This window comes from Canis aureus, chromosome 25, assembly GCF_053574225.1.
Source record: "Canis aureus isolate CA01 chromosome 25, VMU_Caureus_v.1.0, whole genome shotgun sequence".
NCBI lineage: Eukaryota > Metazoa > Chordata > Mammalia > Carnivora > Canidae > Canis > Canis aureus.
This window is the reverse complement of record NC_135635.1, coordinates 34,187,295-34,210,565: the sequence shown is the minus strand read 5'-3', so window position 1 is coordinate 34,210,565 and position 23,271 is coordinate 34,187,295. Positions and strand designations below refer to the sequence as shown.

Sequence of the window (23,271 nt, the reverse complement as noted above, 5' to 3'; positions counted from 1 at the left end):
TCTTGGAAGTGAAATGAAAACCGAATAAAATCACATTTTAAAAGCCCATTAGTCTCTGGAAACTTGGGGTGTGGGGACAAAGCTGGGGAGGCTGAGGCCTTCCCCTGTTCATTCACATGCATAACACCGGTTCGTTTGCCGGGTAGGCCAGTTGGCACCCTAAAAGCACAGAACCCCTCCTCTCCCAGGCAGCTGGGGTGGAGCCTCACCCTGAGCCTGACACCGAGGGGCAGCCACTCCAGGATTGTCTGACAAGTAAACAAAGACGAGTTTCAGGAGGACTGGCTTGATAAGGGGGAGAGGAGTGGGCAGCGCGGGAGGGGAACCAGACACCACAGGCAAATGCCCTTATTTCATAATTTTTATCTGGCGCCCCGATCTCATCACCCTGCATCGTCAAGGCTTTCGGAGAGGCAGTTTGGGGACGCGGAGAGACCACGAGGCCTCCGCCCGGGGCAGCTCTGCGGGCGCTCGTCCGGGGGGGGGGGGGGGACAGTCCCGACGAGACGAGGGGGGTGCGGAGCCCCCTGCACCCGAGGAATCTTCTTTGGTTCCCGCCTGGCTTCGGCGCCTCCTCGCCCGCACCTGGCGTCGCCTCGTGCCCCGGCGGGTGGGAGTGACCGCGAGGCCAAGGCCAGGGGCCAGGGGCCAGGGGCCAGCGTCGGGGTCCCCCGCAGCGGGGGCGCCTGGGGCTCAGCTCTGCTTCCCGCGCGCACGCACGCTCGGGCGCACGGGTCGCGGGGGGAAACCGAGGCGCGGCCGAGGGGCGGGCCCGGGGGGAGGGGGGGCGCGGGTGTGGCCGCGGGTGTGGCCCGGGGCGGGCGGGGCTCCTGGGGCGCGTCTCCCGGGGCCTCGGGACGGTGCGCGCGCCCCGTGCGGTCGGACGTTCCAGATGGGCCGGGGAGGTGCCCCGCGTCTGCCCCCGGTGGAGGGGTGACTGTGCCGCTGACGTCAGGAGGCTTTGGTTCATTCCCTGGCACCGGGACCTTCTCTTCCTGAGAGCGCTCGGCGCGCGGGCCTGGAATCGGCGCGTCCCGCTCCCGCCGCGCGCCCCCCGGCTCCCCGCGCCCGGCCCCGCCCCGCGACAGCTGCGGGTGTAGCCGCTGGGCGCCCCCGGGCTTCCCGGCACCCGAGCCCCCCGGGCCGCCCCCGACGTGCGCGGACGGGGCCCCAGGGTGAGTGCGGCGCTGCCCGGGCCAACCCGCCTCCGGATTCAAATCCTGCGGGGAGGGCGGCGCTGGGTGGGGTGGGAGGCGGGAGGAGAGGACTCCTCGGCGGGGGACTGGCTGGCCAGGAGCGGGGTTCTCCGGCTTAACTCAGGTTCCTCCCCACGCCCCCCCCCCCCCCCAGCTTCCCCCGCTAAGATAAGAGGCAGGCAGACGGCTCAAAGGCCAGAGCAGTCGTCTGTGCTCGGACACGTCGTACCGACGGTTTGCAGGTGGAACCCTGGCTGGCAGGTGAGCAGTTTGGGGATCACCCTAGGGGAAGGGAAAAGACGGAGGAAGATTTTCGAGGAAGGGCTTGGGGGTGGAGAGGTTTGGGAATCGGTGGGGGGGGGGGGAGGTAGGAGGAGGGAGATGGTGCTAATTGCTACTTCACCCAGGTGCAGAGAAGTTTTGATCTATTTTGTCCTTCCACAACAAGCACAGGCTTCTGCCTTTCGGAAAGTCGATTGTAGAAGCCACCCCTCTCTCTCCATGGGAGGGTCAGGCTGTCGGCTCCACAGCATTCCCTCCCTGGCTGTCCGTGGAGTTGCTCAGGAACCTTGGCGGGGGGGATGGAAGTTGAATATCCAAGAACAGCCCACCTTCTGGGCAGCAACTAGATGGGACCCAGGTGTGGCCTCAAGGCTGTTGGAGAAGCTCCTTCAACATCCACTGGGAAGGAAGGGTTAGTGATAGGGGAAGCCTGCTGGGGATCAGGGAATTTTGAAGGACTTTCTGTTCCTGACCTCTTTCTAGGTTGATTTTCTGTTCTTTTCTTTTCTTTTTTAGATTTTATTTATTCATTCATGGGAGTCAGAGAGAGAGAGAGAGAGGGAGAGGCAGAGGGAGAAGCAGGCTCCCAGCAGGGACCCTGATGCAGGACTCAGTCCCAGGACCCTGGGATCACCACCTGAGCCAAAGGCAGATTTTCAACCCCTGAGCCACCCAGGTGCCCCTCCAGGCAGGTTTTCTCCTCAGAGGCCACATCTGTTTGAAGGGTTCAGTTGAATCAGCCACCACTTTGGGCTTGTTTCTTTCCTTTTTTAATTTAAATTTTATTTAAAATTCAATTTGCCAACATAAAGTATAACCCCCAGTGCTCATCTCATGAGTTTGGGCTCATTCCTGAAAGAGAATACTTGAACCACTTCAGATACCATGGGCTGGGATCCATGGGAGGGGTGAGAATGGGGGTTTGAATTCCACCCTCCAGGTCTGTGTGCTGGCTATTTCTAGGAGAGGGAAGGAATGAAAGGAAAGGAATGAGAGGAAGCCTCAGCAGAGGCGTTTACTTGGGAAGAAACAGAAAGGCTCCTCTGAGGGTATGGTGAGAGGTGTGTTCAGAGGGCAGATCGAAAGCAGCAGAACATTACTGGGAAGTGCTCTCAGTTTTGAGTCAGAAGACTGACTCCTCATCCAGGCTCTGCCAGACCTGACCTGTAGCTCTGAGGCAGCCAGGGTTTGGGCCTTGAGTTTCTCCTGAGGGGTCTTTTTTTTCCTTTTAAAGATTCTATTTATTTATTCATGAGAGACACACACACACAGAGGCAGAGACACAGGCAGAGGGAGAAGCAGGCTCCATGCAGGGAGCCCTACGTGGGACTCGATCCTGGGTCTCCAGGATCACACCCTGAGCTGAAGGCAGACACTCAGCTGCTGAGCTGCCCAGGTGTCCCCCTTCAGCAAGCTATTTAATTTTGTACTTGATACATAATACCTGCTAAGTAAACACTATCTGTGATTACTTATTTTTGCATTTATTTAAATTTTTTCATTTGCTTTCAACGTTTTGTTTTTATTTTTAGAGAGTGGGGAGAGGAAGAGAGAATCTTTTTTTTTTTTTTTTTTTTTTTTTAAGATTTTATGTATTGATTCATGAGAGACCCACACACAGAGGCAGAGACACAGGAAGAGGGAGAAGCAGGCTCCCCATGAAGAGCCTGATGCTGGACTCAATCCCAGGACCCTGGGATCATGATCTGAGCCAGAAGCTCAACCACCAAGCCACCCAGGCATCCCTAGAGAGAGAGAGAATCTTAAGCAGACTCCACACCCTTGGCAGAGCCTGACAGGGGGCTGATCTCACAACTCTGAGATCTTGACCTGAACCAAAATCAAGAGTCAGAGGCTTAAGAGACGGAGCCACCCAGGCACCCCAACTTTCAATGTTTCTGTATCTTGTTCTTATAGGTATATAGAGTTTAATCTTTTTTTAAAAATGAAAAATTTACCATTTATATTTATTGTAATAACTGTTGCCTGCTATTGCCAAATAGATTTTAGCCACATGATCTGCCCTCTCCATCTTTTCCCACATTAGTAGTCTATATTTTATCTTTAGATATGCTAGGGTGCTAAGTGGTTGGTTGTGCTATTCTCAGGGCTTAGAAACACAAGCTTATGAAGAAAGATGATAAATTTAGCTTCGGACGTGTTGGACTGAGCATGAATATGTTCCCTTTATATATTAAAATATTAAAAAAATAAAATAAAATATTTAAAAGAAGGTTCTTTTGAGAGTTGGGAGCTGGTATACCAGTAAAGGACTTTATCCACCTATTTTCTGGACATTTTCTTTCTTAAAACCCTAGGCCTAAAAGATTTGGAAGTTTCACTCAAAATCTTATTTTCTTTTGTTTTTTATAAAAGATTTCCAGTATTTTATTTTATATTCCAGCAATCTATTTTACAATAATCTGAAGTTCATATGCTTTGTTTAGAATGGAGGAAGATGGTTTGTAATGCCCCCAGGGGTACCTGAAAGTGAAAAATCAGGGATAAATTCTATAGTTATATTTGTTTAGATCTCCCTAAAGCGGTTCAATGATTCATTTTCTCTCAGTTGCTACAAAGAAACTCAATTCAGTGATGTTATTCATAAGCTGTTGCCATAATCACTTTTATGTCATCAGAATTAGGATGACTCCTCAGAACAGGGGATCCTGGAGATTTCCCTATAGACACTTTCCATTTGTAACTAATCCTTCATCAAGGCCAGAGAAATTCCTGTGGGACTCCACCCTTGTCTTAGAATTCAGCCTAGATAAAAAAAAAAAAAAAATGAGGATAAGCATTAGTGCATATTCATCTTCAAAAATTCTTCCTCCCCATTACTCACACTTACTAATAAATAACTTGCTTTGAGTGAATATTCAGTGGTCACCCTGAGTCCAAAACATTTACTTGGCAACCACTGTGCGGAACACCTAGTGAGGAGGATACCAACAAATAGAAAATTTGCTGTTTCTTTAAGGAGCTTCTTATCTTTTTCTTTTTAAAAAGATTTTATTTATTTGTTCATGAGAGACACAGAGAGAGAGAGGCAGAGACATAAGCAGAGGGAGAAGCAGGCTCCATGCAGGGAGCCTGATGTGGAACTTGATCCTGAGACTCCAGGATCATACCCTGAGCTGAAGGGAGGCGTTCAACCGCTGAGCGACTCAGGAGTCCTAGAAGCTTGTTATCTGATGGTTGAGTCAGCATTGATATTAATGTATAATATAAAACCTATAGATGGAAAAACTTGAGTGCTAAGAAATAATGAAGAGACCCACAAATTTAGAATGAGACAGGACTAATGATTTTTCAAAACCTTAAGATACAGGTAAGTTTTGGGCTCAGTTTCGAAGTGATGAGGTAAATGGATTGTGTCTAGGAGGAGAAGGGTCTTTCTGGCTGGAAGGACAGTAAACTTGCTGAGGCAAAGAGCATGACTATCACAAAGCCTTAGATGAATCCCAATTCCCTCCTGGATAGAAATACTCTTGGGAGATTGGCTTGCCTTGCATGGAGTGAGAAAGAGTGAGGAAGAAAGAGAGGAGTGAGGAAGGCAGGAGGGGATGGGTGGGAGGACCAGTTGGAGAAAAGCCATGAAGCTCAAATGGGGACTGAATCTGTTATAACAAATAAAAAGGAGCTAACATGTTAATCCAAAGATCTCTTCCCTTCCTTGTTTCCCTTCTTCATACCATTTGACTCTATTGACTGCTTCTTCTTCTTCTTCTTTTTTTTTTTTTTTTTTTGAAATTGCTCCTTGGTTTCTGGGAAACCACTTGGACTTATTATTACTATTACTATTATTCATTCATTCCCAACCCCTGATCATTTTTCTTTATTTTTTATTTTTAAAGATTGTATGTATTTACCCACGAGAGACGCAGAGAGAGAGGCAGAGACGTAGGCAGAGGGAGAAGCAGGCTCCCCGTAGGGAGCCTGATGCGACCGGATCCCAGGACCCCGGGATCACTCCGTGAGCCAAAGGCAGATGCTCAACCACTGAGCCACTGGGGTATCCCTGGAGCCTGGGTTCTAAGCACCATGAGATCTTGGGCAAGTTATTTAGTTTCTCTGTGCTTCAACTGCAAGAAAAGGGGCATAATAATTGGGGTTGTTGTGGGAATTAAGTGAAACAGCGTGTAGCCCAGAGTAAACTCTCTGGAGGACCTCATGCTTGTCCTTTCTGGATGCTGCCAGTTCCAGGTCCCATATTCATCTCAGATTCAGCACGGCTACGTTTGGCATCGGTCCTCGCCAGCCTGTTTTTCTAAGTTCCATTCTGTTGCCTAAGCCAGAAATCTGAGAATTTACCTGGACCCCTTTTTTCCCCAAGCCCTGTCTCTTCTGCCTTCCTAAAAATCTCTCCGTGTTCATTGCACATCTTTCATGCTTCACCTCCTTGGTCTTTATAGCATTTTTTTTTTTTTTAAAGACCCATTAGGTAGAATGACTCGCTGTTTCCCATGTGCCCTTGGCAATCCCTGCAGACCCCATAACCCCTTATTTGTATGTCAGTGTGACCCTATTGGTCCTGGCAGGGACAGAAGCCATACTTTGGATCTATGTGACTCATACACTTAACACAGTACCTGACACAAAGTAGGTACTTAAATGTTTGTTGATTGAGTGTAGGATCACTCACTAGAGAACTTCTCAGAGTTGGTTTAAGTAGAGAGAGGCTGGAATCAGGGAGAAAAGCTTCAGAGTTCATAAATGAGCAGACTCAGAGCTTGATGTGGGGCTAGGGCTCCATCCCACCACCCTGAGATCATAACTGGAACTAAAACCAAGAGTCCCACGCTTAACCCATTGGGCTGCTCAGGCACCACTGGACATGTAACTGCTAAGAGTCAGTCTTCTCACCTGTAAAATGGGTTGTAGGAATAGTAAATGAGATGGATAACAGATGTAAAAATGTGTAAATGAGAGAAAAGCTATAAACACGTGAACACTCAGCATTGTGCCTGGCTCCAGGGAACTCAGGATGTGGCACTAGTCCTCACTATTTTTCTTCATAATTTATATTGTGACCATTATAATATATTGAAGGGGGCAGTTTAAGAGGAGAGAGAAGACTAAAATGTTAGAAAATCACACATTTGCCCAGCTGGGGTACGTGAAGACTCAGCGTCAACAGTCACAAGTTATTAGGTATTATCCCTCAGGCAGTGCTAACAGGTAAGTATTGTCCTCTTCATTTTCAGATGACAGAATGAGATATGTCTCATAGGAGGAAGATAAGATTGGCTTTGGCAAGGCTCCAGGCCCCAGGTTATTCGTGCTCAGATACTCTTGGGCAGGGCAGGGCAGGGTGGAATGGGGCAGGAAGGCGGCACAGCACGTCCAGTGGAGCTTGGGCAACTTTCCAGGTCTGGGCTTCAGCCTCCCCACCACTCCCAACCCCTCCACCCCCAGGGAAAAGAGAGGAGTCTCGGGGATGCTGGAGGACTCATCAGTTTTGGCATTTGTGCTTGTATTGGTCAGTGTCCCAGGTCGTCAAGAGCAAGTCTAGGTCTAGGGTCAGTGTTACTCCACTACCTGGTGGCCTGGTCTCGCAGGTGTGTGTTTGCTTGCTGGCCCTCTCCTTGGCCTGCACTCAGACCCTTAGTCACCTCCAGCCCTGTTTTGGGGTTTGGTTGGGAGTTGGCAGGACATGTTCTTTTAATGATGGGAGGTGGGGCAGGAAGAAGAATGAAGGGGGAGAGAGAAAGATTTGGCAACTGCCTTTAAAAAAAAAAAAAAAAGATTTTATTTATCTGAGAGAGAGCGCGTGCACACAAGCCAGGGGAGCGGCAGAGGGCGAGGGAGAAGTAGGCTCCCCGCAGAGCAGGGAGCCCATGGAAGCTCGATCCCAGGACCCCAGGATCATGACCTGAGCCCAAGGCAGATGCTTAACTGACTGAGCCCCAGGCGCCCCGGGCAGTTGTCTAATGGGAGCTTCCCAGAGGGATGAAAGTGGGCTCCCACCATCTAGTTTAGCACCCCACCCTCATCTTACAGAGGAGAGGAGGGAGGTTCCAGGAGAGTGTCCACACCTGACGCAGCGGAAACCGCTTCTTTCCGAAGGGGTGGGGTAAAGACAAGGCTTGGACTTGAGCCCAGACAGCGACTCCTGCCTCCCCCCCCTTCCTCTCCCTACCTTTCCTCTTCCCTGTCACCTCCTCCTCTTGTTCTCTTACCTTTCTGCCTTTCACTTCGCCGTTTTCTTTTTCTTTTTCAAAATTTTATTTAAATTCAATTTACCAACAATGCGTCCTTTTCCTTTGTGACTTTTCTTTTTCATGCCTTGACTCATTTCAGAAGGGTTTAGGACGGTGCCAGGTGACTTCAAGGTCTTGGTTGTCGCTGTTGTTGGGTGCCTGGACAGTGGGGTGGTTAGCAGTTGTGGTAAGTGAAGGAGGGGGGTGTCTCACCCTTATGACTAATGAAAAGTTCTGTCCTTATATCTCAGGTCAGAGGCTACACATGCGAAAACTGTACCGTGTTCCTCCAAAGTGCAGGGTTTAGTCATCAAGGAATTGGCTAGCAACAGAGGACAGATTCTAGTAAATCTCTCTGCTTCCTGGGAAATCTCAGGATTCATGCTCTCCTGGGAGACCCCTGGAGTCATTTAGTTAGGACCATGGTTCCAGACATGGCCCAAACCCCCTAGCATTGGCCCTAAAGTATGTTTTAGTCAGCCCACAGGAGGTGGAGGATGGGGAGAAAGGGAGGTTATTATTATTATCACTTTTTAAGATTTTATTTATTTATTCATGAGAGACACACACACAAGGAGAGGCAGAGACACAGGCAGAGGGAGATGCAGGCTCCCTGCAGGGAGCCTGATGTGGAACTTGATCCCAGGACCCGGAGATCAAGCCCTGAGCCGAAGGCAGATGCTCAACCACTGAACTACCCAGGTGCCCCAGAAAGGGAAGTTAGAACTCAGGACAGCAAACAGGAAGCTAGTGAGGAAGCCAGGGACACCCCACTCCACCCCCCCCCCCCAACTCATGAGCGGCCCCTCCTCTCCCACCAGATTCTGCTTCTATCCCTGTGCACACTCAACCATCCTGGTTAGGCTTTTACCACGTGTCAGGTGCTAGTGTAGAGAGCGGCGAGAAACATTCAGCGACTCAGTCCCTGCCTTCAGACCCAGAGGAAGACACAGACTCACCAGTAGGCACTGCAGGGCTGTGTGAAGAGTGCTGGGTGGGAAGCGCCAGAGGAGGGCAGGGGCCGGGCATGGAGAGCCTTACACCTTTGGGCAGGATTACGGCTCTTCCCCTGATCGTAAATGGAGGGTCTCAGGGAGGACAAGCCTGGAGAGCGAGGAGGGTCATCTGAAGTGGTCTGAGTGGGGTGGCTGGCCTTAGGGCTGGGAGAAGTAGAATGTTCGAGACCCTGAAGAGATGGAATCCCCAGGACATGAACTTTGGGGCCAGAAATGTGGGGTAGGGATTTCTCAGACCATTTCCCAACTCAGAGGTTGATCTGAAGTTGGCTTTTTGAGCCTCTGCCTCAGGCTCACAAGTGGGGAGACCCCTGTGATGCCCCCTGCCCCACTCTCATCTGCTTTCAAGACCTCCTTTCCTGGCCTGCCTCCTGCAGTGGAGGGCTTCTTCCAGCAGCCAGGCTGGGGGGACAGTCCTTTTGTTCCCGGGGAGGAATCTGAGGCTACACACAGTTCCAACAGCTGGAGCAACTCACAAGGGCAGGCTTTGTGCCTCAGTGAATTTTGTTCATGCTCAGAGCCTGAGTGCTGATGCAGTCACGTCCCCACCCCTCTGGCTCCGTGATGGCAGGTCCCTCCTGGCTTATTTATTTATTTAAAGATTTTACTTATTTATTCATGAGAGACACACAGAGAAGGGGCAGAGACATAGGCAGAGGGAGAAGCAGGCTCCGCATGGGGAACCCGATGCAGGACTCGATCCCAGCACCCCGGGATTACACCCTGAGCCATAGGCAGATGCTCAACCACTGAACCACCAGGTGCTCCACTCCCAGCTTTAAAGTTTTTACCAGACAGAGGGCTCCGCAGTGTAACTTTGGAGTTGGAATTCTGATTTGGATCCTGGCCCTGTCATCTCCTAGTGGTGGGACTTTGGTGAGGGGGCTGACTTGTGCCTCCATCGCTGCAGTTGGAGGCAAGATAGTGATGATAGGAGCTATAGTATAAGGAGGTGGTGAGGGTTCAGAGGGCAGAGCCCATTAAAGGACACCTGGTGCATGTTGAGGATGAGTTAGTGGGGAGACTCTCGCCATCAGAGCAGTCCAACAGTAAATTGCTTCTTTCAGCTCCCACTTGGTCTTTGAGGAAGCTAGTCCTCTCTTGGCAGGACCCTAAATCTCTGTGTCCTTGACTTTGGTTACAAATGATGGCCAAATAATCCCTGGTCGCATTCAATTTTTTCTTTCTAGCTCCAGCCCTTACATTCTTCTCCAAAGGCTGTTTCTGTAACTCCTGGCAGTTTATATTAGCCCTTTTTTGCTTCCCAGAACCCTGCCTTTTTCCCGAGCCAGTTTCCCTCTCTCTTTTCCTCATCTGGGTGACACAGGGCCTTCTCTGTACAGAGCTGCTTGTTAATGAGTCCGATGAGTCTTATTTTCCTCTGACCAAATTCAAAGTAGTTAGAGGACATTTGGACCTGTTACACAATGGGTGTCATGCTGGGGGAAGAGGTTGGAGGAAGGCTAGCAGAGATGAAGTAAGGAGGATTCCAGAAAAATTAGTCACTTAGATAAAAGTGTATTTACTAAGAAACATGTTAAAAAAGACATTTGTGAGAGAATTGGGAAATATGAACCCCAGGTGGGTATTTGATATGACAGGGTTATTCTTAACTTTTGAAATGTAGTTAGGTTAAAAGGGAGTTTTATCTTTTCGAGATACACACTGAAGTATTTGTGCATAAAATGATAGGATGCCTGGTGTTTGTTTAAAAACAGTCTAGTGAGTGGGGTGGGGATGGAGAGGAAGCAAAATTGGCCATAGATTGGTAAATTCCGAACCAAATGATGAGCCCTTGGGCTTTGTATGCTTGAAAATGTCAACATTTCTTTAAAAACAGTGTTGTTGTTGTTGTTGTTTTAAGATTTTTTAATTTATTTATTAGAGAGAGAGAGAGACAGAGATTGAGAGAGAGAGACAGGCAGAGGGAGAAGCAGGCCCCCGGTCTCCAGGATCAGGCCCCCGGCTGAAGGTGGCGCTAAACCGCTAAGCCACCAGGGCTGCCCTAAAAACAGTGTTTTTTAAAAATGTATTTTATGTATTAATTTGAGAGAGAGAGAGAGAGAGAGCAAGCAAGCAGGAGCAGAGGGAGAGGGGCAGAGGAAGAAGCAGGCTGCTCGCTGAGCAGGGAACCCCACTTGGAGCTTGATATCAGGACCCTGAGATCAGCTGAAGGCAGATGTCCAACTGACTGAACCACCCAGGCCCCCCCAAAATAATGTTTTAAAGGGACTTCAGAGTCTGCTTCTCCATCTCCTGTGCGTGATTGGGGTGGGAGGTGGAATTGAAATGGAGGGAAATTGGTTTCCCCCACCTCTGTACACCTGTGGCCTGGTTTGCAGATGCCAGGAGGCCTCGAGACACACCCGCCTCCTGCACACCTGCCACCAGAACAGATGGGCCTGGAGGTCCAGGTTGGGGGATGGGAGGTTTCTGCCTCACTCTTCCTCTGACCAGCACCCCGACTCTCCTATAGGCAAACACCTCATCAGTCTCCGTCAAGATAGAGTCATCAGGCCCAAAGTTCATATAATTCCCCGTGATGCTCATGACCAGTTGGCAAGGGACAGCACTACCTAGAGGGTGGGGAAGGAGCGGCAGGCGGGCGGCCGGGAGGGAGAAATACCTTTCCAGCTAGACACCGCCCTTATGACTGATGGGAGGGGGTGAGGGGGAGAGGCGAAGGTGAGCAGGGAGATGTGCCCAGCCTTGGTCCCTCCCTTCCCACTGTGCTTGCATTCAAGGGAGGGGGCCCTTCTTCCTCTCCCATCCTCCCAGCACCCGCACTGACAAGGTCTGCACCTCCCTTCCCCTCACCACCGCAGAGCGGGCGTTCAGAGGCGAGGCAAACCAGACTTTGGGCACGTGTGTCGTCTCAGGCCTTGCCCGCCCTCTTCCTCCCGTATTTCACTCTTTGCTGCCCTGAAGAGGTATTTCCATCTTTGCTCTGTGAATGTGGTAGGGGTGACTGTGGTGTGATTTCCATGCAGTAGAGACCCCCGTGACAGACCCCTGCTGACGAAAGGACTTGGGAAGGCCGTGGAAGTAGTGGCAGATTATGTCTGTCTGTCTGTCCCGTCTATGCTAGGGCATTTGCCGGTTTTCCCCTTTACCACTGGCTATTTAGTGATGGGCACATAGTGGTGCTCGGGAAATATTGGTTGAATGAATGACTATACAATAAAAAGTTAAGCTTGGGGAGCCAAATTTCATTAAAAAATTAGGAAGAGGGGCACTTGGTGGCTCAGTGCTTGAGAATCTGCCTTTGGCTCAGGTCACAATCCCGGGATCCTGGGATCGAGCCCTGCATTGGGTTCCCTGCAGGGAGCCTGCTTCTCCCTCTGCCTGTGTCTCTGCCTCTCTCTGTGTGTCTCTCATGAATGAATAAATAAAATCTTAAAAAAACAAAGTTAGGAAGATAGATTGAAGCTATCAATTATTTGTTATTTATATTACTTAAGTTATTGTATTCTAACATACCTATAATATTCCAACATATACATAATATTCATTTATGTAATTATGTGTTTTATATTGCATATATATACACATATATATAATTTTTCCCCTACTTACCATGAAAATTAAACAATGCTAGGGCGATAACTACCTCATTTAACTGAAATGGAGATTCTGTATCTTTTTTTTTAAAGGTTTATTTATTTATTTATTTATTTATTTATTTATTTATTTATTTATTTATTTGAGAGGGAGGTGGGATGAGGGGCAGAGGGAGAGAATCTTTCAAGCTGAGTCTTGGCTGAGCATGGAGCCCAGTGGGTCTGGGCTGGATCCCACAACCCTGAGATTGTGACCTGAGCCGAAATCCAGAATCAGATGCTTAACTGACTGTGCCACCCAGGTGCCCTCAGATTTTGTATCTTTAAGGGAAGCAGATGTTTGAATTCTGTGTGCATTGAGGAAGGTGCTCCTTTGCCCTGGACAGTTAGTGAGCAATGGCTGGTTCCATATCCCATTGTGTTGTTCTCTGACTTGTAGTTGGGTCTTGAAGATATCAAATGGAAAAAAGAGAAAAAGGTGTTCTTTTTCCCTAGGGTTGATCACAGCATCTCATAGAGCTGTGAAGGGCCAGAGAAATCTTGTCTATGAGCATTTATGGGCATGTGGTGAAGACATTCTGAGCTGTTTTCTCTGCTAATAAAGAAAGAGGCAGGATGCAATGAATATTTTGTATCTTTTCCTGCTTCCCAGTCCTAGCGACTCTACTTCTTTCCAGTTCCTTTCTGCAGGATCTCTCCCTACTTGGCCTTGGGGGTGCCGAGCTCTTTCGCTGGTGATTTTCTGTGGAAGGGTACTCAGTGAGCCTTTCCTTCCTCCAACACTGTCCTCTATTCCTTGTCCTGACAGCATTTCTCTTCTAGTCAGTTCAGAACTTTTCACTGTTGAGTGAGCAATCCTATCAGGAAAAGAAAATCTAAAGTCTAAAGCACTGTGCCCCCCAAACCCATTCATGCACAAATAGCATTTAACAAAACCAAAATAATGGTGTCATAGAAACTGATAAACCAGATAAACTGATAAACTGGCCAGGTAATCCAGGAAAAAATTATAGTTTGTTGACAAACTGTTAAAACCTTAGCACTTTTGAATTTCAATGTCTTACCTGACGTTGACTTTGGACTTTGAGACCCACATATTTTAAGATGTATAAACTCCTTCTCTCTTCCAATTTCCCAATTTATCTTCCCACCATGCCCTGAATTCTTAGGAATTAGATTTCATGAGGTTTGAACATCAGCTAGGTTTAAAATTGACATGAAGTTAGTGGGAGTGGAGAAGGAAGCAGATCTGGGAAATCAATGAGAGATATATAGGGGGTATAGACAGTCAATTCTTTTTTAAAAAATATTTTATTTACTTAATTATTTGAGAGAGAGAGAAGGTGCGTGTACACCTGCCAGCTGCAACGGTGGGGGTGGGAGTGGGGGAGTGCAGAGCAGGAGGGAGAAGAACAAGCAGATTCCCAGTTGAGGGTGAAGCCCAACATGGGGCTGTATCTCACGACCCCCGAGATCACCAGCTGAGCAGAAATCAAGAGTCACACTTATTCAACTGAGCCACCCAGGCTGCTCCCAGCCAGTTAATCCTTTATTTTTATATTCTTATATTTTTTTAAGATTTTGTTTATTTATGAGAGACACAGAGAGAGAGAGAGAGGCAGAGATAGGCAGAGGGAGAAGCAGGCTCCCTGATGCGGGTCTCAATCCCAGGACCCTGGTATCATGACCTGAGCCAAAGGCAGACATTCAGCCACTGAGCCACCCAGGTGTCCCCAGCCAGTGAAGTCTGATTGTCCTTGAGTGGGTGAACAGATTACCTGCTTTGTGGATCATCTGTCACCTGGGAGCTCCCAGCCTGTGTGGGCCTGAACTAAGTGGAATCAAGACCATAAACAGAGCTGGTTAATGAGGCATCTAATGATGTAGAAAAGGGAAGGACATAAGAGAGAGAGAGAGAATGAGAACACCTCAGATTGCATTTAAGGCCAACTAGAACTTACTCGAGAGGTGGTACCTGTAGTATGAGAGAACATGGATCCTAGAGCCAGATGACTTATGTTCAAATTCTGCTTCTGCCATTTCCTCAATGTATGGTGTTGGGCAAGTAACTTAACTTGTCTCTGCCTCAGTTTTCTCATTTGTAATACAGGGCTAATATTTTTTACCTCCTGGAGTTGCTATAAAATTAAACTAATATATATATTATATATATATATATTATTCATATATATATGAAAGGTGATTGGAAGAGTTTCTGATCCATAGTAAAAATGAGCATTAGCTATTGGTAATATATTTCATTAGATTATTCACTATTTTTTGGTGCATTCTCTAGGACTTTTCTCCTAACAGATAATTAATAAAGAACTTGTTATGACAGAGAAGACTCCATCACTTTTTGGAATAAGAGTAGAGCCAGCCTTACAAACTTTAAGGAGGGAAAAAAATCCTTCTAATATGTGACAACAGAGCTAAGAAGAGGATCCGGGGGTGGCAAAGTGGATGTGTGGCCTTCCATAGAGAAATCTATAGTTTAAATAGATAACTCCTCTTACGCATGAAAGAATGAGGTGCTTACAGGGGTGCCTGGGTGGCTCAGTCCATTAAGTGTCTGCTTTTGGCTGGCCATGATCCCAGGACCCTGGGGTCAAGCCCTGCGTTGGGTTCCATACTCAGTGGGGAATCTGCTTCTCCCTCTCCCTCTGCACCCCCCCACTTTTGCACATGTGCTCTCTCTCTCAAATAAATAAATAGAACCTTAAAAAAAAAAAAAGGGATACTTACAAATGTCTGAAACAGGCAAAGGTGGAAAAAACCTTCAGACTGATAAATTATGATTAAAATTTAAACTTAGAGATTTCCATGCTCATGAATTCTGACAAAATACTAGGCAAAAATATCAGGAACCCTGGCAAATTGTTTTTTATTTATTTTTATTTATTTTTTATTTTTTTTATTTTTTAATTTATTTATTTATGATAGTCACACAGAGAGAGAGAGAGAGAGAGGGGCAGAGACACAGGCAGAGGGAGAAGCAGGTTCCATGCGCCGGGAGCCTGACGTGGGATTCGATCCCGGGTCTCCAGGATCGCGCCCTGGGCCAAAGGCAGGCGCTAAACCGCTGCGCCACCCAGGGATCCCTTTTTTTTTTTTTTTAAATTTATTTATTTATAAATTGTTTTTTAAAATGAAACCTGGAACCCTTCAACAGAGCACTGAGTCCTCTGGCATCAGGGTACATATTTATAACTTAATTGTGGGAAGATTTGTTTTTTTCCTTTAGAATTTGCCACAAAAGGTGGAGAAAAGTTAGTAGCTTTATCTAAGTAGCAAGTTTAGGGGCAACATCCTGGCCAAACATACAAAGATTTTTTTCTAATCTTTTTGGGTGTCCTGTGGCTGAATTTGTTAGGAGATTCACCTCTTCCTCCCCACAACTTGCTTTTATGCAGGACCAGAATGGCCACAACATCCCCTAGTGGTTGCCGCTCAAACCTGGATGCCAGGTACCACAGACTTTGTGATACCACTAAAATTTGGGGCATCGTCCTAGAAGCAGTGGCTGCAGTTGGGGCTGTGACCTCGATGGCCTTCATGTTTGCTCTTCTGATCCTCATCTGCAAGGTGCAAGACTCCAACAGGCGAAAAGTGCTCCCGACCCAGTTTCTCTTCCTCCTGGGTGTTCTGGGGATCTTTGGCCTTACATTCGCTTTCATCATCCAACTTGATGGCAGCACAGGGCCCACCCGCTTCTTCCTCTTTGGTGTCCTCTTCTCCCTCTGCTTCTCCTGCCTCCTGGCTCATGCTTTCAATCTAACAAAGCTGGTGCATGGAAGGAAGCCCCTATCCTTGATGGTGATGCTGAGCCTGGCCGTGGGCCTCAGCTTGGTGCAGGACATCATTGCTGCAGAGTACATCATCCTCACCATGAATAGGACCAATGTTGCCATCTTTTCCGAGCTTTCTGCCCCTCGGCGGAATGAAGATTTTGTCATGTTGCTCATCTATGTCCTCTCCTTGATGGCACTGACCTTCCTCATGTCCTGCTTCATCTTCTGTGGATCTTTCATTGGCTGGAAGAGACATGGCACCCACATCTTCCTCACCATGCTCCTCTCCATTGGCATCTGGGTGACATGGATCACCTTGCTCCTGATTTCTACCTTTGGCCCTGAGTGGGATGATACTGTCCTCAGCTCAGCCTTGGTTGCCAATGGCTGGGTTTTCCTGTTGGCCTATGCTGCACCTGAGTTTCAGCTGCTCACAAAGCAACGGAACCCCATGGATTACCCTGTGGAGGACACATTTTGTAAACCTCAACTCATGAGGCAGAGCTATGGTGTAGAGAACAGAGCCTACTCTCAAGAGGAAATCACTCAAGGTACAGAGGATGGCTGGGTGGGAATCCCTTGTAGAAAGATGGGGGAGAATCATAGGATATTATAACTCTGAGGAGCACTCAAGATGATCCAAGTCATACCTCTGATAGAATAGATAAGGTCCCGCAGGCTCAGATATTGCTTAAAATCATCCAGCTAACTAGAGTTCTAGTAGAAGTAGAAACCAGCCTCTGGAGTCTTAATCTAGTACTTTCTACACAATACCTTATGGGTTTCTCAAGCCAAAATAAGATAGGGCAAAGGAATGGCAAAGGAATGACTAAAAAAAAAAATCTCTAGAGACAAGTAGGTGAGATTATGTTCTTTATAACAGATAACTAAGTGTTCCTTCCAGAAATGTGGAGCCCTTTGTAGATTTGAATATAGAAAGCAAGCCATGATTTCTTGCAGTGGTCACAGAGAAGGGAGAAAGCCCTTTCATCATAAATCAGCAGGTATTTCCATAAAGTTACTGAGGATTCTGATTTATCCCGAAGAGCCACATCTTACTGCATGTCTCTGGTCCCATGAGAGGGAAGAGATGGTACCTGACATAAAAGAATCAAATGATTTTGCTCTTGCCTAAAGTTGTGAATAACCAGGTATTATGTTGTTCTCATAACCAAAAAGAGGCTAAACTGATAGCTAGAGACTTCTTGCCAAAAGGAATCTATTCATTGGTCTCTGGGGCTAATCAAGGGAGAGGACAGGTCTGGGACAGGAGGGAGGGACCTCCAAGGTGAGGTTCTTAGCTTTAGTTAACAATTTTCTCTGCCCTTGAAATCCGAGGTGCAAAGCCTCCTGGTGCTTTTCACAGTGGCTGTGGTCCCTCTTCTGGACACTTGGAAGCCTGAAGGGAAGCAGGGACGGCTGGAGGGGATACTTTAGCACCTGTCCACTCCCATCCACTCTCAGGGCTTCAGCCTGTCCCCATACTCTTGGACTCTGTTAGGACTCATTCCCTAACTACTATTCTTCCCTTTCTTCTTTCTTTGCATTCATTTTATGGACCACTGTCACCTTCCTCTCCCTAAAAATACCTCTTCGACTACCACATTTTCCTGTTCACATACCTTGCTGGCTCCCCAGTACCCACCGTATTTACATAGGGAGGCTTTTCATGGCCAGGACCCAACAACCGTGGAAACTGTGCTCTCAGTCCAAAGTAACCAGCCACTACCTTTCCCCGCCTGTGTGTCCAGGCTCCAGACATGTCCTTCTGCCTGCCTTTGCCCTCTAGAGTCATGCAATCCCTAGTCTCTCATGCACTTTGCCTGCAAGCTGTAAAACTTTGAAACGCTCTTATCAGAGGGTGTCTCCTTCCATTGCTATTTGTATAGCTGTCATATATCCCTCGTTCCCCAGTGTCAGCCTCAGGCCAGGAATCATTCTGGTTAATCCTCAGCTTCTCCACAGCACCTTACATAGAGAAAGTACCTGAGGTGTGTGTGGAGTAAACTGAACAGGTACATTTGGTGGGAAATCGATGGATTGCTTTGTATGGTATCCATGATGATTGTATGGATTTGCTTTTCTGTTCCAGAGTTTAAATCCCTCGAATTTCCCTCAAATACACAGAAAACTGTTGCTCATAAGTTTTGCCCCATCCCAAAGAAAGTAAAAAGAAAAAAAAAAAGTTTTTTTTTTTTTTCTTTCCTGGTGGGCAGTTAAGGAAGTAGGTAAATCCTCAGTGAGATTCGCTCTAGGCGACACCTTCTGGCCGGATCCATATCTGAAAAAACTGGTTTCAAATGTGCTTTAGAAGTGGTTCTGGGATGAGTTGTGCCACCAGTGAAGTTTTCTGGAAGGTGCTTCCCTAGTGATCCTATGTTGGTAGTTATTCATTTATTCATCCAATACCGTGCTTACTTTGTGCCTGGCCCTGGGCTTGGGACAGTCTCTCCCTACAGGAAACTTCTGGTCTACCGAAGAGACAGACAGATAGATGTTACACTTTGATAATTGACTGAATTGGGGTGAGAACAGGCAGGAGCACGAAGTGGGGTGGAGCCCTAATGCTGGAACCTCTCCTCTCCCTCTCTTTCAGGTCTTGAAGAGCTAAGTGGTACACTCTATGCTCCTTATTCCACCCATTTTCAGCTGCAGGTAAATGTTTTTTTTTTTTTTTTTTTTTCTCCTTTTTCATCAGCAGTGTTAGCTCTGCTAGCAAGGAATGCTTGTCCTTGGGGAACAGGATGTAGCCATTCTGAAGGCCCCTAGACGGCCACCTTGAAAGGACGCTATATCTCCTTTCCTGTGATCTGCCTCCTGGGTCAGCACAGGAGACTGGAGTGCAGGGCAAAGGGAGGAGCGCTTCACGGGGAGAGGTGGGAGAGGGAAGAGAGTTGATTCCTGCTCCAGATTGGAGCTCTGTTGAAATACCTGGGAATTGGAAATTGGAATGGGTTTAACAATATGGTGGCTTCCTTTTCAGAATCGAACCGCCCAAAGGGATTTCTCCATTCCACGGGCCCAGACTCGGACTAGCCCTTACAATGACTATGAAGGAAGGAAAGACGGCAGTTAGCTGTTCTGAAGAGCAGGACGAGCACAGCAAGTCAGCCCACCAGCGGGGAGTTCAAAGGGATCTGGGCTGAATCCCAAGTTGCCCAAGGAAACTGTACAGAACCTTTTGGAAAGAACTTGCCTTCCCTTCTGGAGTTGTTGGGGGCTAACAAGACTCCAGGTCCTAGCACTCTAGTGTTTTTCCTTTGTCCCGTACTTAGGATACTTCTTTTAAATGGGAGGGAGTCTCAGGCAACTCAGGGTGTGCCCATTACTATGCCCAGTCATTCCACAAGTGACTAAAGCTCTGGTCATCAGACCCCTTACTGGCTCAGTTCATTTCAGGAGCTAGCTCTTCTGACTCAAGGCTGGTTTTGTGAGGATCGCTTGGCCCAGAGCAGATCTGCAGATCTGAGCAAAAACAGCAAAGGCCTGTCCTTGCCAATATCTACACTGGAAGCCAACTTACTGGCACCCACACATCTTGTCTGGGTAGGAGAGGCCAAAGGTCACCCACATGTGGTGCTAGCACAGAGCCCTTGAGGGTCCCCAGCACCAATTCACAGGTCACCATTCCCAAACTTGCTGTCCATCTCCAGAAATACGCAACCCCCCCCCCCCATATGCGTTACCAGAAATTCCTCTTCTATATCTCCCTAGCAGGGACAAGCCTGATTTCCCTCTGCCAGGAGACATTTGTGCACTGTTCTTGCCCTAAATTCCTGGCACTGATTCTTCTGTTATCCCCTTGCTCCTCAGCTCCCGTAAATAGCTTCACACCATGTTCACCACCAGCATTCTGTAAGTGGGCATTGTCTACAAATGGGGAGTGTTCCTTCTGTAATAAGTTATTCACCACACCTCACCTGGAGACACAATAAAGATGTGCTGGCAAGCTTTCACTGTGGCAGAGGCAGGACGAGGGGAGGGCACTGAGCCCGAAGGAGAGATGGCGGGCTCTTGTCTTCACATGGAGCTGAAGACAATGTTCAGTTCCACTGGGGGTGCACTTCCATGAGTTTCTCCTTCTCTTCCTTTTGTCTAAAACACGTGTGTTTTCTCCAGTTGCTGAGATGAGTCGCAAGGGGGCCGGGGGGAGCCAAGAAGGGCCACAGACTGATGTTTTGCTACAGGACGGCAGAGTTGAGTGGCAATTTTGGAATGGAGTGTGGCAGGCCAAGTAGGCCGGGGAGGAGACCTCAAAGCCGGCTTCACAATTCTCAGGAGGTTTAATTGTAGGAGGGAATACATTCAGATCCCTATTTGACAGAATTGGTTCATAATATCCCTTGGGAAAGACCTAGTACCTAACAATTATTATTTACTTAATTCCAGAAACAGCTCGCGGGGCAGGGCAATAGGAAACACTCTTTGGTGAAGGGGGGTAGAATCCCCAGGTACAGAAACCAAATGGCATTGAAAAATTTGTTGCTGAGTTAGGGAGTTACTTCCTAAGACACTCTACTTTTCAACAAAAGGAAAACCTGGTGTGGGAAGAAGATTGAGGTGAGGCCAGAGGTGAACTGAATGAGACTCTGAATTTCCGTTCCACAAAGATTTGGTTGTTTTTCACATGGCTTTGCACTAACATTGGTCTAGTTTTGTATTGCAAACAGAAATTACAAATCATGATTTGGATCCTTTTAGACCATTCTAGTCTTTCTTAAGAGGCCAGTGAGGTTGTTGTGAGGGGAACACAATATAATTTCGTGCATATCATCTGTCACAGTGTAGGTAACTCAAGAAATAAATATTCCCTTCCCTCTTTTCTTTCCTCCTCTGGTCTTTAGCCCACCGACCAAGCAAAGGGGGCTGAGTGAAAGGTAAAGCCACAGAATACCCTGGATCTTCTTTCTTGTTAGGGAAGAGGATCTGCCAGGCCTTTGTATTCCCATGACTGCAGTCTTCCTGTTAACCTCTTTGAAAACAGAAGAAAACATGGAAGTGGCACCCATTGCTGGCTTCTCTTCTAAGAAGTATAGGGTTTGGACAAGGAGATCATCCCCTCACTGAACTCTTTATCTTGCCAGGAGGTAGATAAATGCTTCTTCCCATTCGAACAGCCTTGTCACCCCCACAGCTGCCACCCTGTCTTCAGGTCTTATGTGTTCAGGACATAATCAAACTCTTCTGTTAGAATAGGGACATTGCAGGGACTGGAAGTTTTGGCACCTGATGAGCTCTGATATTGGAGAAGAGGGTTTTGGAGATTTCCCATAGATCTCCATTTTCACTGGGCTGAAATAGAATGTGCAAATTTAGCCCAGCCTGGTCCTTGAGTGATGCCAGTTGATTGATGGCTGGGAACCAAAATGGCATCTCCTTTGAACTAAATGGGTGATAATGAAATGAAGCTCAACAACCTTCCCCTCATCTTTCATTGTCTGGTGGGAAATAGGCTGTGTCTCCTTCCTCTCTGCCTGCCACTTCAGGCTGGGGCTGTTTGGCAGATGCCATACTCCATGCTTCCACTTGATGGCAGTAAAACCTCAGCGATCACCCCCGGGGAGCCCTGCCTTTGCAAAGCAAACCTCTTAAAGCTGCTTTTTGGTAAAGGGCACCGGGTCAGACCTGCAGGCGTTCCATGGGTTCAAGGCAAAAGTGTCGCATTTAAAAAAGCCTGCATGCTAGAGCTGTTCGTGTGCTCCCTCCCACCATCATCAGAAGCCCCATCTCCTCTGCCAGACTTTCATTGCCTGGTGTCTTGTTTTTCGTGAAAGTCTCCCAGGTATTTGCAGCCTATTTGCAGGCAATCTGGCATCTTTACAGACAACGGTCTCCAATGCTGTTGTTATTAATGTCGACGGGTATTTATGTGGTGAGAACATTTGCTTTCTGGCAGGAAAAGTGTGCCAAAACAAAGAGTACAGCCTGGCCCTGGAAATGCAGCAGTAAAATACACCCCCAGCCGCTCCCCCCTGCCCATGCATTCTGGGTTTCCTTCCTTCATTTCTAGACTTGTCATTATTGCTGAGAACTGAACTGTGCCCAGCTGATCTTTTCCTTCCTGGTCTGCTTCCTTCTGTTGCTATCAGGGTTTGCAGATTTGCCACCATTCCAGCCCCCATCTGAAACATGGAATTATTTCAGAAGTGGAGGTGGAGGCGTTAGAAACATCTTTCTCCAGTGCCAACTTTCTCCAGATCCAAGATCTGGGCAGTCAGCTTCTAGGTTGTACACTGTGGGCCTTTGCACGTTCTGTGGTCCAACCTGTGGTCATATTCTGGAATCCCTTCCATCTGGGCAGATGATGTTTTATAGTCCCCCTTGGTTTCAGGATGTACCAAGTATGCAGATGGGTCTGTGTGGCAGGGTATCAAAGTGCCCTACCCTCAGTTCTGCAACTCCCAGATTGCTAGAACTTTCTTGATCCTTCAGAATGGAACAATCCAGTGCCCAAAATGTTGGCATTTGAGAAGGTCACAGAGCTTCTTTGGTTGGTGCCTCATGGCCTTTGTTTTGCAGAGGAAAGAACTCAGGCTTAATGGAGTTAATACAACTGGGGTCAAATTTCTGGTTCTGTCTACTGCCAATACCTATGTGGTCAGTTTTAAATGTTTTTTCCCCAAAGTGGGTGTTGGAGTCAAGAATCAAATAAAATGACCATGGTCACTCTATACTTTAAGCTCTCCTTTCATTTTCCTTTTCCCTCTCCCAATTGCCTTTTCTTCCCCTGATTTCCTCTCTAGTCGTTTTCTCTCCCTCCTGCATGTAATCTGTGGAGAGAAGGATGGGGTGGAGATGGGCATATTCTGGTTAACCCCAGGTCACATTCCCATGAGCCCCAAGCTGAATGAACATTTTCCTCTTGGGAAAGTAGACTGTCAAAGGAGGAATTGTAAGACTAGGCAGAATTCTAAAAAAAAAAACAAACAAAAAAAACCCCACAAAGTTAAAAAGGGGGCACCTGGTGGCTCAGTGAGTGAAGCATTGGACTCTTGATTTGGGCTCGGGTCATGATCGAGGGGTTGTGGGATCAAGCCCTGTGACAGCTCCACATTGGGCATGGGAGCCTGCTTGGGATTCTCTCTTTCTCCCTCTCCCTCTGCCCTTTCCCTGCTCACCTGTTCTCTCTCTCAAAAAAAGGGTGTGTGTGTATGTGGGGGGGGGGAGTTCTTCATTTTCCCTGCCAGCGTGATAATCCTTTAACTTCCCCGAGTCCCACATCA

The 23,271-nt window shown here is 47.7% G+C and overlaps 1 protein-coding gene across 1 annotated transcript; it reads left to right on the top strand.

Moving 5' to 3' along the window:
• Nucleotides 1-1,051: 1,051 nt before the first annotated feature.
• GPRC5A (G protein-coupled receptor class C group 5 member A) lies at nucleotides 1,052-22,719 on the top strand. Its single transcript, XM_077871012.1, has 5 exons — nucleotides 1,052-1,175; nucleotides 1,351-1,457; nucleotides 15,671-16,599; nucleotides 18,645-18,703; nucleotides 19,032-22,719. Exons 3-5 carry the CDS (start codon nucleotides 15,678-15,680, stop codon nucleotides 19,122-19,124), a joined length of 1,074 nt encoding a protein of 357 aa, XP_077727138.1. The 5' UTR covers nucleotides 1,052-1,175; nucleotides 1,351-1,457; nucleotides 15,671-15,677; the 3' UTR covers nucleotides 19,125-22,719.
• The last annotated feature ends 552 nt before the right edge of the window (nucleotides 22,720-23,271 follow it).

Excerpts from the sequence above, each read along its gene's own strand:
- GPRC5A (XM_077871012.1), top strand. The coding sequence starts at position 15,678 with ATGGCCACAACATCCCCTAGTGGTTGCCGCTCAAACCTGGATGCCAGG. Across the intron at positions 16,600-18,644 it reads TCAAGAGGAAATCACTCAAG|GTCTTGAAGAGCTAAGTGGT; the intron begins GTACAGAGGATG and ends CCTCTCTTTCAG. Across the intron at positions 18,704-19,031 it reads CCACCCATTTTCAGCTGCAG|AATCGAACCGCCCAAAGGGA; the intron begins GTAAATGTTTTT and ends CTTCCTTTTCAG.